Consider the following 14298-nt stretch of genomic DNA (forward strand, 5'->3'; position numbering starts at 1 on the left):
GGGCTCTCCGCGGCGTTGGGTGGGAGGGAGACGGCTGCTCGGCGCGCCGCGAAGGGCTCCGGCGCCACGTAGCCGCGTAGCGAAGTCCGCAGGCAGGAGGTTCAAGGCTGAACCTGTTTGCGCTCCGTGTTTGCCTGTTGAGAAGGTCGCCAGCTCGCCGGCCTCCGTCCCCTGCTGTGGCCTAGGACGTGGAAGCGTGTGTGTGCCCTGTCCGGGTCTCAGTCAGCAGCTTGCCATCCCTCCCTGAGCCGTTCGCTGGCTTTCTGGCAGCTTTCCTTGCTCAGCGGCAGAGGCTGCTGTTCCCCTGTGCCTTCCTCCTCGTTCTTTCCCAAAAAGCTCTCTGCTTGCACATGCTTTCAGGCCTGGTCGCTGCTGCTTTTGACACTTTCAGGTTCTGACCTGGGTGCTCATCCGTGAGCGTGTGTTGTCCTTGAAAGGTGAAGAAGGTCTGGGAGCAGCCCCGGGGCTGACAGAGGTGCCCTGCCTGAACAGGAGGGGGAACAAACAGCCTGAGTTGATAACAGCACGCCCTGCCATCTGCAAGGCCCTGCATGCCAAGTGGAAACACAAACCAGGAGCTCAGTTTGCTCCTTACATCCTTTTTTTGTGTGTGTGCACAGTGGTTCTGGTGCTGCATTAGGTTAAGGTGATTGAAGCCATGCAGTGATGAGCTTTAGTTCTAGAGATGAGTAGGGAAGGAGGCAGAACAAGACACTCGCTGGCTGAGGCTGTTCTGGCAGTTTCCACCCAGTGCTGCTTGCTCAGAGCAGAGCAGTGGTGGGGCACAGGCTGAGCTGAGTCATGGCTTTGGTGTTGCATAGATCCGTCAACAACCATGGACACGGGAGCTCCTGCGTGCAGCGGGGGCCCATTGCTCGTAGTGTTGTTCTTTCACACTCTGCTCGTTTTTCTTCATCTTGATTACAATATTCTTAAAATGGGAATTTCAGTCATTGCTCCACAGGCTTTTCTTACGACTTCCAGCATTTCCTAGTGGAATAGTTTTTCAGATATTTCAGTCAAAAATGCTGAAATTCATCAGAGTTCACAGAACGATAGAAAGGTGTGGGTTGGAAGGAACCTTAAAGCTCATCCTGCCCATCCCCCTGCCGGGAGCACAGTTTACATCCACCAGATCAGGCTGCCCAGGGTCCCATCCAACTTGGCCTTGAACACCTCCGTGGCTAGTTAGATCTCCTGGTAGCTCATTCAGGCAACAGAAGCCATTGCTGTTGAAATTCGGTCTCCTTGAGATGATGTAAATGAATGTTTGCTTCAGGATAAAGGAAATACTGAGATGTTAGATTGGTGCAACAAGAAGACCACCTAACCCCTCAGCAGAAAGGGGAGGAAGGAAGACTGGTAGACATTTCCAGCTAACTGCCTTGTAGTTATATTTTTTTATATTGTTGCTTATATTTGATGGTTTTGTTTCAAAGCCTGTGTTCTCAATCAATGGTTTGTTATTTAAAAATCTCCATAGGCCAGTTTAAAAGTGAATCATTCACAGTGCAAAACTGTAATTGGAATACAGCAGGTTTTCCTTGCTGTCAGTGTTTCAGTCCATTTGTAAAATGTGCATCCACATATGAGCTGAAGAACTTGCTCAGCTGTTTACTGTTTAAGATCTTTAGCAACCCTGAGGGTGTCCTGTGAGTGTGCACCAATTCAGCTTTAGAAGGGGATTGCCAAGTCTGTCTGTGAGATGAGGGAAACGGATGTTTTACAGAATCTTTGAGTCATCTCAGGAAGAGGATGGTTCTGAACTGATTGTCAGAGGAGAGTGCTTCTGATGCGTTGTCCTTTGAATGCTTTGAAAATCCACGGTGAACATGCTGACTAATGGCAGTTTATATTTACTATGGAGGCTGAAGCTAGGTTTTAATCCTCTATCCCAAGCTGGTTTAGATCCTTGAATAATGTAATAATGTAATGTAATGCCATATGGCTGTTTGCACAGAGGTTTTAATAAGTCAGGAATTCTTCAAAAATAAAAAATAAAAATGAAAGAATAACCTGTAGTCAGTTCAAATAGGCTAATTCTTAGCCAATAGGCTAGTTCTTAGCCAAGCAAAGCTGTAAATAGGAGAACTTCATTGACTAACAGCTTGAAAGCTGTGGATTTGCTGCTTATGGTTGTATCTGTAATCAATACCATTGAGTATGAATCACATGCATAAAAGTTAGGAAAGATTTGGATCATGAAATTGAAGCTGAATTGACAAACTGATTATATTTCATGTGCACTGTGAGCCCTCGCTGACTGCATGCAGTCTGCTAGCTTCCTCTCTGCATTGATCTTTTCCCATAGGTAAAACAAAAAAAGACAAGAAAAACACTTGAAAAAAGAAAGGGTAATGAAATAGAAACCTTAAGACTTCAGGTTGGTAGCAGGGTACACGAAGTGGCTTTGAACTCCTTTCTGAAACTTAATAAAGCTTAAGTTGAGGCCCTCATATATATCTGTCAGTAAGATCAATGTGTCTGTAATACAATGCTGTGTAGGTTTGTATAGCTTGCAGCAGCTGAAAAGAGCTGTGTAATTATGCTTTTAGCTGTTCATTTCTTCCAGTAACTACTCTGGATGAGTAAAGCAAGGTGATTGTGGTAATAGTTTATTTATGAAGCTTTACAATGGATTCATGAAAATAGTGATGTGCTTTAGTTCTGCATTAGAACAAATAGCTCTAAGCCAGGATTTCTATGAAATGAAGGTATATAATAACTCTTACTTCCATTGTTTTGTCAGATGCTAATATTTGTTCCCTTAAGCATGCAAAAGGGCTTGTTTAAGGTTTCTCTTGGTCTTGGGTTTTCATACATCTTACGGTAACAGCTTCCATTATACTAATGTGACTCATGAGAAATAAATTACTAGTATTTAGCACTGCACTCAAGGTGAACAGGAAGGAGCTGAAGATCTTGGCTAAGCTGTTGATTTCTAGAGGCTGCGAATGGGATTATTTCACCTGAACAGAAGGTGTGCCCAGGGAGGGCTGCCCTAGGCCATGAAGCTACACACTGCCCATCTGAATGAGCTGTAGTCAGAGCGGTCACTCAGTTGCAATGTTTCTGAAGGTGCCTGGTGCTTTCTGGCCTGGTGTGATTTATTTTGGAAGTCTAGGAGCGTGGCAGTGGGAGGGAAGGTTAAATAAGAATGCTTACTGATTCCAGGTCACCTTAAATATGAAGCAGGTTGCTTAGTGCATTTCTGGGAGGTGTCCAGAGTAGCTGTACCCGTAAGAAGAATGCAGGCTTCATTCATAGGATAAACAAGACAGTCCTGTCTGCAGCTTAGAGAAAACCAACTAGTAACTAAAAACTGTATCTTATCCAGTAACTGGACCTTTCTGCTGCCGTTCCTAGAGTTTGCTGGGAGGTGAGCCCCTCTTCATTTCATGCTGTGGAAGATGATGGTACCTCATCAGCTCCACAGCAGCCATTCCCATCCCCTGCCCTCACAGGGACCTTGTGCCAGCAGCACTGCAGACTGAGGTTTGCAGAATTACCCGTCTCAGTACAGGAAGTGTTTTGTTCTTGATCCCAGGGCAATTGCTGGTACCTTCCTGTTTGGGGCATGTATTCCTGGCAATGTTCTGGAAGGTGGTTTCTCAGTTATTTAAGTCCTTTTTCTGCTCTAGAAAGAATCTGAGCTCATATTCTCTTAAGAATAGTTTTTAACTGACAAAATCATTGTGGAGAGCGTTTGACCAGCCATTGTATTAAAGTCTAGGCAAGTGGGAAATAGATGAATCCTCTTAATCCAAGAGAACCTCGCAAATGGAGTATTTTTCCTTCAAGTTGGGGCATATAATCATTTCTTCTCTGTCCACGCTGGTGTGTTGCTGGGTTGAAATCTTTAGAAAAGGGAGATGAATTGTGGTGTTAAGATACTCTTTCTCAAGTCTTTTGAAACTAGTTTAGGTATTACTGTGTTGTATCATGGCTGGCATAGATGTAGCTCAGCTGTACGTACAGGAGGCTGGGGTCAATATTTCACTTTTGTTTTCAGAAATTCAAATTATAACTACCTGCAGAAGGATCTGAATGTTAGCTGGATATCCTTGCCATTGTCAGCTAAAAGAAAACAAGTGGCTGCCAGGCTGATGATATATAATGGAAGAGGAGAGATGTTTTAGACCAGGTCAATCCTCGGGTCCTTTCACCTGGTTCTCTATTAGATGGTGAAAAGCTGCAGTGTGGGAACATTGTTCAGAAATGCTGTTTGTGACCTGGCAGATGGGTGATAGCATCCTCTACAAAAAAGAATTTGAAATGGAGTTAAAGAGGGTCTAATTATTCAGTGAGACTAGGTTTAAAAGTTACTGTTAAAAAAAATAATGAAGGTAAAGCAAAATGAGTGCTGCAAGTAAGTATTTTAGGCTTCCAGAAATGCCTTGGTGTCAGTAATTTAGCTGGTGGGTCTTGCTCTTGTTCTAGCTTGTAGACTTTGATTAACTAAGTTAAATCAAGATGTTAGAGCAAGACAGTGCTTGATAAGACTCAGTGTTTATTTTTATGAATAGACTTGAATTTGTAAGGAGTTTGCATCTAGAAAAAAATCATGAGGATTTTTTATATCTGTTCCATCTTTAACACTACATGTATTTGCTACCTAATCTTTCTGTTGTTCCCTGTCCCACGTGAAACATGTCTCACATGTTAAAATATTTTAGTTTTATTCTGGAGACAACACAAAAATTGGTGAATATGCTGTGTATTTTGTTATTGCATGATAAGGTTTGTAAAAGGTATTTTGTTCTTTTTCTGTTGGTTGCTTGTCTTTAATGTCATTTATCAAATCAAAATTATATCTTTCAAATATTACATGAAACTTAAAAATCTATTTAACAAATACAAGGACCTAACGTGCATTTTTCCTTGGGGATGGTTACTCTCTCTGCCTTCCTCAGTGTAGGCTGTAAAACTTAAACTCAGGAGTGTATGTTTCATTGCTGCTCTGAAGAACTAAGTTAAGAGCTTGCCCTGTTCCTAGTCTTCAGAGATTCGCACTGAACCACTGTGCCTGAACTTCTGTGAGGTGGGTAGCAAGGGGCTGTCAGAAGTCCTAGCTTGCCCTAACCACAGCAGCAAGCTGCTTCAGCTCCCTTCTAGTCACCCACGCATGTGCCCTGGCACTGTGCTCACACAGTGTGCCATCTCTGAAGCTGCCCATGGACCTTCCACTTGTGTAAACAAGGAGCACAAACCAGCCTGTCTGTAGATTTTCTTTTTGTTGACTGCTGCAGTGGTTTTCTGATGTGGTTACTGATTGGAATGGAACTCTTCCACTTTGTTGTGATGCATTCTCTTATATCCAAGCAAAGATGCAGGTTGGGCAGAGAATGGCTTGAGAGCAGCCCTGAGGAGAAGGATTGAGGCTGTTGGTCGATGAAAGATTCAGCATGAGCCAGCACCTCCCCTGCAGAGATAGGCTGAGAGAGCTGGGGCTCTTCAGAAGAGAAGGCCCTGAGGGACGTTGTAGGGGCCTTCCAGTTCCTGAAGGGAACTACAGGAAAGCTGAGGAGGGACTTTTGTAAGGGCATGCATCAAAAGCATGAGGGGAAATGGTTTTAAACTGGAAGAGGATAGATTTATTCTAGATATCAGGAAGAAATTCTTTACTGTGAGGGTAGTGAGTCACTGGAGCAGGTTGCCCAGTGAGGTTGTGGATGCCCCCTTCCTGGAAGTACTCAAGGCCAGGCTGGATGGGGCTTTGAGCAACCTGGTCTAGAGAGAGATGTCCCTGCCTGTAGCAGGGGGTTGGGAACTAGATGATCTTAAAGGTCCCCTTCAGTCCAAACCATTCTGTGATGATGTCCCATGTTTGATTGTAAGCATGCAGAGCAATTGTTGAAGCAGAGAGAAACCTACAGTATTAAAACAGAAAGTCCATCAGAAGGACCCAGCTGTTGCTCTCCTTAGTTGCTGCAGTGTTACAGTCTGGATCTAGCTCTTATTTCATATTTCACATGGGTAGGTGAAGATGTGAATGTAAGTGGATTTGCTTTCACTTCTCAATCTGTATTTCAAAGGGATGCATTTCGTGATTACGTCATTTCTAAAACTGAAACATGACAAGGATTTGAGATGTGGTAACGATGGTCTTGCAAAGTAAAAAGCTCTATTTTTAATACAAATTGAGTCTTCCTAAAACTTGCTTTTTACTATACTGTTTATGATTTTTTTTTTTAATAAATATTACCACTATAATGTTTGAGTTGCATTTCTCACTTAAAGTGACAAATGAGATTCTTCTGCCCGTCTTGTTTTATGGGAGTATTTAAAGTTTGTGACCTTCTGGATACTATTATGCAAGCCGTTGCCTCAATTTCTTCTGAGTACTACAAGTTAACAGAGGTGGGGGGAGAGTTAAAACAGACTTGAATGTTCTGAAACAGTGTTGGAAGCAGGCGGTGAAATGAAATGCTGCTTCTCAGGATGAACAAAGATGGCATGATGTGAATGAGAATGACAGATGCAGTCCTGAAGTAAATGCTTCTCAGATTTGCCTCTGTTAAACAGTTTGGGCCCCTTTATCAAACAGTGGTTGTTATAAGTTACTCTGCAATATACTGTGTGTGGAGAGGTCATCAATAAAGCATTTGTTATTCACTTGTGCTGGTTTAAGTGAAGTTTTGTCTTTCTCATTTCTGTTCCAGTTAAGGCGGGTGGGATGCGGATTGTGCAGAAACACCCACACAGTTCTGATACCAAAGAAGAAAAAGATAAGGATGATCAAGACTGGGAAACCAGCAGGTGAGTGTTCTGGTTTTGTGAATAAGCTGCAGCTAATTTCCATTGCCTTGAACGTTATCAGCAGTTTGTTTTACTTGTAGATAGCAAAGCAATGGTACAGTTTTTCTATTATAAAATTGATTTTAAGCAAGCAAGTTATGTGCTCTGTGAAGAGAATTGGAAATTCTGGCATTTTTTCTACACTGAGCCTCTATTAAATGAGCAAGTAGGAGAAGGTTAGAGGGAAATAAAACACAGCAGTTTAAGTAAGATATCATCTTTCCTAAAAGTCTCTGAACATCATCTCAGGCTGTGCAGAAACAGAAGCTAGGCACATTTGGACACAAGCTTTAGGTTGTCAGTCTCTATATGAGATTGTCTTGCTGTGTGCTAGTGGAGTCCTTTTGCTGTTCAATTTGTATTTCTTTCTCTGTAAAGCATTTGGCAATATGGTGTCAAGACAAGTAAGAATTAAGTTATTAACATGAGCCACTTTAGGTGGGCGTTCTGCTGTTTTCGTGGTGGAGGATACCAAGACAGACAGCTGTTATGTGATAAATCTGCTTAAAATGCTAAGTAACTGCTGTGTAGAAATGAAAGCAGGAGAGGTTCAATGAACTAAGCTGTATGTTCAGAACATTCATACAAACGCTTCCTATTTTTTTTGCTGCTTTCCTTGGCTTGCTCTTTTTTTTTGTAGCCAGCATTGTATTTACCTAGAACTCTTATGTACTAGCTATAACTGCATTGCTTTGTCCTTACAATTTGCTCATAGCAAAAAATAAAATGAGAGCACTATTCTTCTGCTTAAGTGACACTGACTTAAGTAATGTTTATTTAACATCTAAAACAATGGTAAGAAAAAATAAACATCGCAAAAGTGTCTGAATAAAAACTGACTACTTTTGGAAAACTGTTCCGAGTCACACTTTGCATTGGAAAGAAGTAGTGCTCTTATAAGAAGGAGAGAATGATTTTAACTGATGTTTTCAAATAAAAGGTTGGAAAACTAAAGTTTCTGCTGTTTCTTTGCTAACCAAATTAGTCACCTTGTTCTTCTTTTTAATGGAGCGTAAGTTGGAGCAGAGTCTGTATTGCAGTTGAGTTTTGTCCAAAGGGAGGGATCGCATTTTGTGGGTAATTTAAACTTTGCTTGGGTTTACATGCTTTTATTTATCCTGTGTGTTATACCTGCTGTTTCTTCCATTTCTTTGACATACCAACATCACAGTGTGGGAATCTCAATAGGGTCCAAATGAGAATGCTTTTATTACTATTCACTGATCTAAATCTCTGGTATAGTTTAGTTACCTGCTTTTTTTCTTTATACAGGATTGTCATTTTCCCCTGTGAGTCAAATAGGGTAGGGAGAAGTTTAAGTTTTACGTTGGTATTTGTGGCTATGTCTGCTTCAGCAAGTATCATGGCATGAAAGGAACAAATCTGTAGGTGGAAACATTGCTGAAGACTTAATGTTCACACTGTGTGTGTGTGTTCTGGAGACTAGTTTGTTTGGTACTTTAGACTGAATGACCAATAAAAGCTGGTATGTGTGTTAGTTGTGTCCTTGGAGTACATATTCCAGTTTAGTTTTGTCTATGAAGAGTCTGGGTTGGGTGCCTGTAGATAATCCACAATGGAAAGAAAAGTGGGGGCAGTAGAATGACTAGAAGGTTGGGAGGGCAGATCACCTCCTGGTCTTAGTTAAGATGCTAATGTTAATTACATTAATATTGTAAAGCAGATCCAGGATCAATTTTTACTCTTAAAGGAGAGTAGAAAGTGTGATGGCTTCTGTACCTACTTTATTAACTGGAATTTAGTTAGCTGTTGCACCTCGTGAAATCCATTGCCTTAGCAACTTGATAAATTTATTGTCAAAATATGCACTTGGAGCCTGCTCTTTGCTTTGCTTTTGTTTTAGACCATCTGTTATCTGTCGTTCAGGCTCTTGTGCATACTTATTCTTGAGCATGTTTTTTAATACAAATAACATTGGTCTGAATTTCTTTTAAGTCTTCCTGTGAAGGAAAGTGGCAGGATAAATATAAGGAGCATACCTAGGTGAAAACCAGCGTGGATTATAAAATTTTAAGTTTCCTAGCAGAACTGGGAGACCTTTCTGTATGAGAGTAAAGAGTTTAATGTGCCTGTTTTAGGTTCCTGCGGGAATACATCTGCAGCTGATGGCTGTACATTCTGTAGATGTGAGCAAGTGGTTATTTAGCTGTAGACAGGATAAGCAAGTTCCTCAGGTCATAGTACATAAAGCTGTCGGAATTAAATTAACATGCCTTGCAGCATGATAGCTGCTTTCCTTCTGGAAGATGCAATCCCTAATTCTGTGCCTCTGCATCTGGTGGTCCATGGTGACCTTCCAAAACGTTCAGATTTCTAATGCTAATGGAGAGAGGTTTATCAGCTGTGGTAGAAGATGACACTAGTGTTCTGTTGTGGTTTCTCTGGCATCAGTATAGTTTTTGTCAAGAGACATAAAAGTGTCTCTTCACTAAACAGATCTTTTTAACTTTCTACTGTTAAATTTTCAGTCTTTGGTATTTTTAAGCCATTTTTGGCCATTTTAAGACAGCCATTTTAAGGCAGTATTGTTGATATGATGCAATCTCTACTCCATGTTGCATTCAGAGTACAAAAAAAAAAAAACAAACCAACAAAAAAGCAAACATGTTGAAGCAGTTCTTAGCAGGTGTTACCAGCTCACAATGATTTAAGAGAAAATAATAAAACAAAGAATAACAGTGTGTACGTTCACAGGGAGGCTGCAGTGATCTAGCAGTTTTTCTAATCTCATTGTAGGTTTAGTTGAGGATAGACTAGTGGAACTGGCATTAAGTCGTGGTAGAGGATTTCAAGTTTTCCTAGAATTCCCTGGGAGCTTTTGAGAATGTGCCCTTTCCAAGCCTGCACGTCCATCGGCATGGGAATCTAAATAGTTGTTTAACAAAAAATAAAAAATAAATAAAATTGAGCTCGAGTTTGTAGAAGTACTTGTGGCTTTGAAGAGGCTAACATTGTTTTTGTAGTGTGCTTGAAGGATAAGGCAATAGGTTAGTATTTCTGGAGTTAGTGTAAATGAAGCTGATACAGGTAATTGAAGTAATTAATGGCACAGCGACAAAGCTACCTACCAAATGACATTCACCAGTTTGATATTTCTTTTACTTAGTTGTTCAACACCTTGCAGTCCAGTTACTGTAATTTAGTTTCCAAAATATTTTATTCAGTCCTGCTTCCTACATTAACATTTTGTGACAGCCTACTATTTCATGATTGACTTTTCATCATGGAATTTTGTGATCTCTTAATATGTGGCAAGATGGTTTTGTACTAATTTTAAACCTTTTCTGTAAGACAGTTCTCAGCTTCAAATGGTAATGATATTACTACAGTTTTATTTAAAGAGGAATGGCTGGTCTGATTCTGTGAAGAAGAGCTTAATGAAGAAGGCAGAAATTGGATTTAGGTGAATTAAAAAAATCTTGTGCTTGTGAAATCCAAAGCCAGTAGTGTCGCTGTGGCCTGGATGTCAGTGGTGAACCTGAAGGCATGGATGAAGTCCTTGGCCTTCATGTTCTCTAGGACAACATGGATTTTGATTAGCTTGGCTGGAGATAGTACACTGTCTGGGTAAACTTCTGATCAAACAGTTTATTGCTGTAATTGCTGCAGATATCTGTCAATTTTTTTAATGTTGCAGTTCTGATTAACAGTCATTTTGATTACTGCTGGAAAGTTTTCTGGTATATGATGAAGGTGAAACATACAATTAGAAGTAAGGTTGTGAATAGAAACTTGTCATTTTTCAGGGTTCTTCGTTGTCATTTGGAATAAATAGACTGTTCATAATTCTAAATGTTATTAGAATGCATGTTCTATTTTGCACAAGATCTCCGTTGTCAGCTTAGGACCTCAAGCAGAAGAAATGATAGCGAGATATATTGGTATCTGGATGGTTAAAAGAGAAAATAAGGCAAATGTCTGGTTCATTTTCTTATTTTAACAAGCAATAAGCTGCCAAGACTTTCAGGACTAAAGATTATTCTCTTTTGTTTCATTTCTGATACAGGGCGGGATAATAACAGTGATTTAATTACTGAATATAAACGCAGTAAAATTTGAATATTTTAGTTAAGTTACACTTTTTTTTCCTTGAGAAGCGCAGTGAAAATCTCAGAAGTCTGGACAGTGGCTATGTACTTTTATTCAGGAATAAATTTATTTTTCCTTTTCCTCGATTAGCTTTCTTGCAACTAACAATAAATAAGCTGTAGGCAATATTTCTGTTTTCATTTGTCACAGAAGAGTCTTTTGTCACTGAAATTTTTTGCTATGTAATAGCCCACTTCATGCGAACTTATGGTAGAATTTAAAAAGTACAAAGTGATTATACATCTAAACCATTAGCACAAGTGTATATGTTTCTTAACACCCTAAGCATAGAAACCCTTGAAATTATTTTTATTTCTTGCATTTCACTCTGTTCTGGTTATTTAGCTGGTGCAGGAACTGTAGAGTTGAGGTCCTCGCCCTTCGACTTCAGAGTAGCTGCCATATATCATAACCAAGTACTGAAAATGACATCATCTGACATTCAGTTCACTTTGCACACAAGGCTTGTAGGAGATAATGAACGTCATGGATGAAGATATTTCAGTCCAGTTTGTTCTAATATTGTCTGTTTTAGAGATAATACTTGCTTGATGAAAGAAAATCTTGGAAATTCTAAACAAAGAGTCAAAAAACAAAAAACAAAAAACAAACAAACAAACAAAAAAAACAATTTATAGACTGTTGAACTTAGAAACCAAACCCCAGGAATGGGCAGCTCTACTTCCATATGTATTCAGAACAAACAGCGTGTTAATGTTTATCGTGTGTCGTTCACTACCAACACAAATCTGAAAGAGCTCCTCTTCATCTGTGTTCCTGTATCTGTTAAGTGAAAATGGTGGAAAAGTGAGCGTTGACACAGTAGAGAGAGTATTCAAAGTTTAAAAAAATAAAATGGGTGGGGATAGATAAGATACTGTATCAAATGCTTTAGTTTTTGGAGAGGAAGTACTCAACTCTGCATAGGTCAAGGATTGACTCAGACTTTTCTGTGGAGGATGCCACTTCTTTGCCTTAAAAGGTCCCTTGGGCTATTGTATCACTATAGGCAGCTTTGCAGGAGTAAATTGATAATATCTACAGGTATCAGTCATCAACATCCATATCTTTCTTTCTTTTTTTGACAATTCACATTTTACTGCTTTTTGTCTTTCCTCACGATCTTTTTGGGGCCTTATTCTGTTACCTCTGTGAGCTGAGGTGTTTTGATGCAAAGATTTCATCCAAAGAGAGTATTATTTTGGTTGACCATGTGAAAACTGAAACTTGATTAACTGTGTGGATGTAGTACTTGTGACTCCTGAGGGTTTTTATTCATGTCTTCGGTTTTTGAACTCTCATTACTCGGGTATGGAATTTTGGAGACTCTTGGCCTTAGAGGATGAAATGTCTGGGGGAAATGAAATGGAAAAAGCACCCTGGCTGTGAACACATGCTTGCAGTTTCTGGGAAAAATACAAACCGCAGATAACGTTGGTGTTATTCTCTTTTCATACTAGAGTTTGATGTGACTCACACTTTTTCTTTACTTGGTTAAATATTTCAAAGGCTAAAAGGCAGTTTTGCTATCAAAAAGACTGTAAAGATGTGCGATTATACTTTTGTGATATTCTTAAAAAGAGTACAGAACATCTTACCCCAGTAAGGGAAATAGGTTTCCACTCTCCAAAATATCTTCATTTTTCTGAAAGATTGTGTCATTTGTAGATTATTTTTTTTATCTGATCCTCTTCGTGTTTATTATTTTAGACTTAAATTCACAGTTAGGAGGACAGCTTCTTAAGTGTTACATTCTTCTCCTTTATGGAAGTGATATTTTTCTTAACACACTTTCCCACCTCGTTTTTCATCTTCTGCCTTAATCTTTTGCATAGAGCATTTATGATTAACAGATGCTCAAGCCTAATAAAGTTGAGCTATGCATAATTCAATTACATAAACAAAAGTAGTATTAGCAATTTTCACGCAACTGTTTCAGGAGAATAACTTTTCCTGATGACCAGTCATGCAGAGAAGTAACAAGATAACGCTATGACCTGTGTTGAACCTTATCAACTGCATGTATTGTTAAAGATTTAGCTGTAACTACCTGCCAACTGTTTATGGGTTGGTACTGTGAGGGGGCCCACGGATCCATGAGCTGGGAAAAGGGAGAGGGGGAAAAGGTTAGGAAGATGGGCATAAAAACAAAACAGTGGCAGCGATCTGAGGAGAAACAAACTCATTTACTAGAAAAGATAAAAAGGATACAAGATAACACACTGTAACACACTGTAACACACTGTAACACACTGTAACACACTGTAACACACTGTAACACACTGTAACACACTGTAACACACTGTAACACACTGTAACACACTGTAACACACTGTAACAGGAATTGAATCTAATAAATAAAATGAGTGTCCAAAAACCGAAGGTTTTAGTGCTGAGGGTGAGATGTCCAGCCAGAATGAGCAGAAAGGCAATAAAGAGGGACCTCTCATGATGTGCAAACAGTTCTATCTTTCCATCTGAACAGAAGATGGGAACAGAACATGCTAAGTCCTCTGGGGTATGTAGTATGTAGTTCTTCTCTTCTGAGAACCAGATACCTGGAACTATCGACAATCCACAGAACTGGAGCATTAACTCTTTAACTCCCAGTGCACTGCATGATGTTATGATGTGAAATACCAATAACAAAAAACCATAAAACCATGCCACTATCTAAAATAGGGTATGTAATACTGGTTTTTAAATGCAGAAGTTCTGTAAAGCAAGAGAAGTGTTTGTGAATATCTCTGTTTAAGTGAAAACATCTGTATATGAATGGAAGGAGGAGAAGCCAGACAAGATTATTGATGATGCATTCTCATATAGGAAGATGCTTCCAGTATTTCTCGATGCTTGAAAGAGTAAGTCGATAAAACCATCAAAGTGCTACTTATTTTGTTTTATGGGTAACTCTTTTTGTATTCCAAGTATTCTGTGATGTAAGAAAAGATCTGATATTCCACCCCTCAAAGTGAATAGTAGATATACCATCTGCCTCAGTGAGAACCTTGTTCAGTCTCAAAGAAACATATGTTGTCTTACGAAATTAACTGGATTGCTGAGTTGATTTGTCAGCCAAGCTGGTGTAAGAAGAAGATTGTAAAAGAATGAGTCTGTGTGATGTATTCATATGTATTCTGTGTGGTGAAGAAAGTGAGAAAGCTTAGTCATATGTGAGAGTAAAATGAATGTGAAGGGAAGTAGTATCTTGAGTGACAGAGTTCATGTAGCATGACATTCCATGCAAACATTCCATACAAAATGTAAAATCTAAGATAAATAGCTTCAGCAATTATTTTTGCATTGTATTTTTCTCTTGGTATCCTAATGTAACGCATGCATGAAATAAAGGTCCCTATACTAGCTTGAAGGTGTTATAATGCATAAAAG

The 14298-nt window shown here is 39.6% G+C and overlaps 1 protein-coding gene across 1 annotated transcript in view; it reads left to right on the forward strand.

Annotated features, from left to right (window-relative positions):
- DAP (death associated protein) overlaps positions 1–14298 on the forward strand; it is a 42849-nt gene that overhangs the window by 323 nt on the left and 28228 nt on the right. The window contains exon 2 of the mRNA XM_010708504.1: positions 6663–6759. Coding sequence (XP_010706806.1) covers positions 6663–6759 — 97 coding nt within the window. The remainder of the gene's footprint in view (positions 1–6662; positions 6760–14298) is intronic.

Source organism: Meleagris gallopavo, chromosome 3 (genome assembly GCF_000146605.3).
Source record: "Meleagris gallopavo isolate NT-WF06-2002-E0010 breed Aviagen turkey brand Nicholas breeding stock chromosome 3, Turkey_5.1, whole genome shotgun sequence".
Classification (NCBI taxonomy): Eukaryota; Metazoa; Chordata; class Aves; order Galliformes; family Phasianidae; genus Meleagris; species Meleagris gallopavo.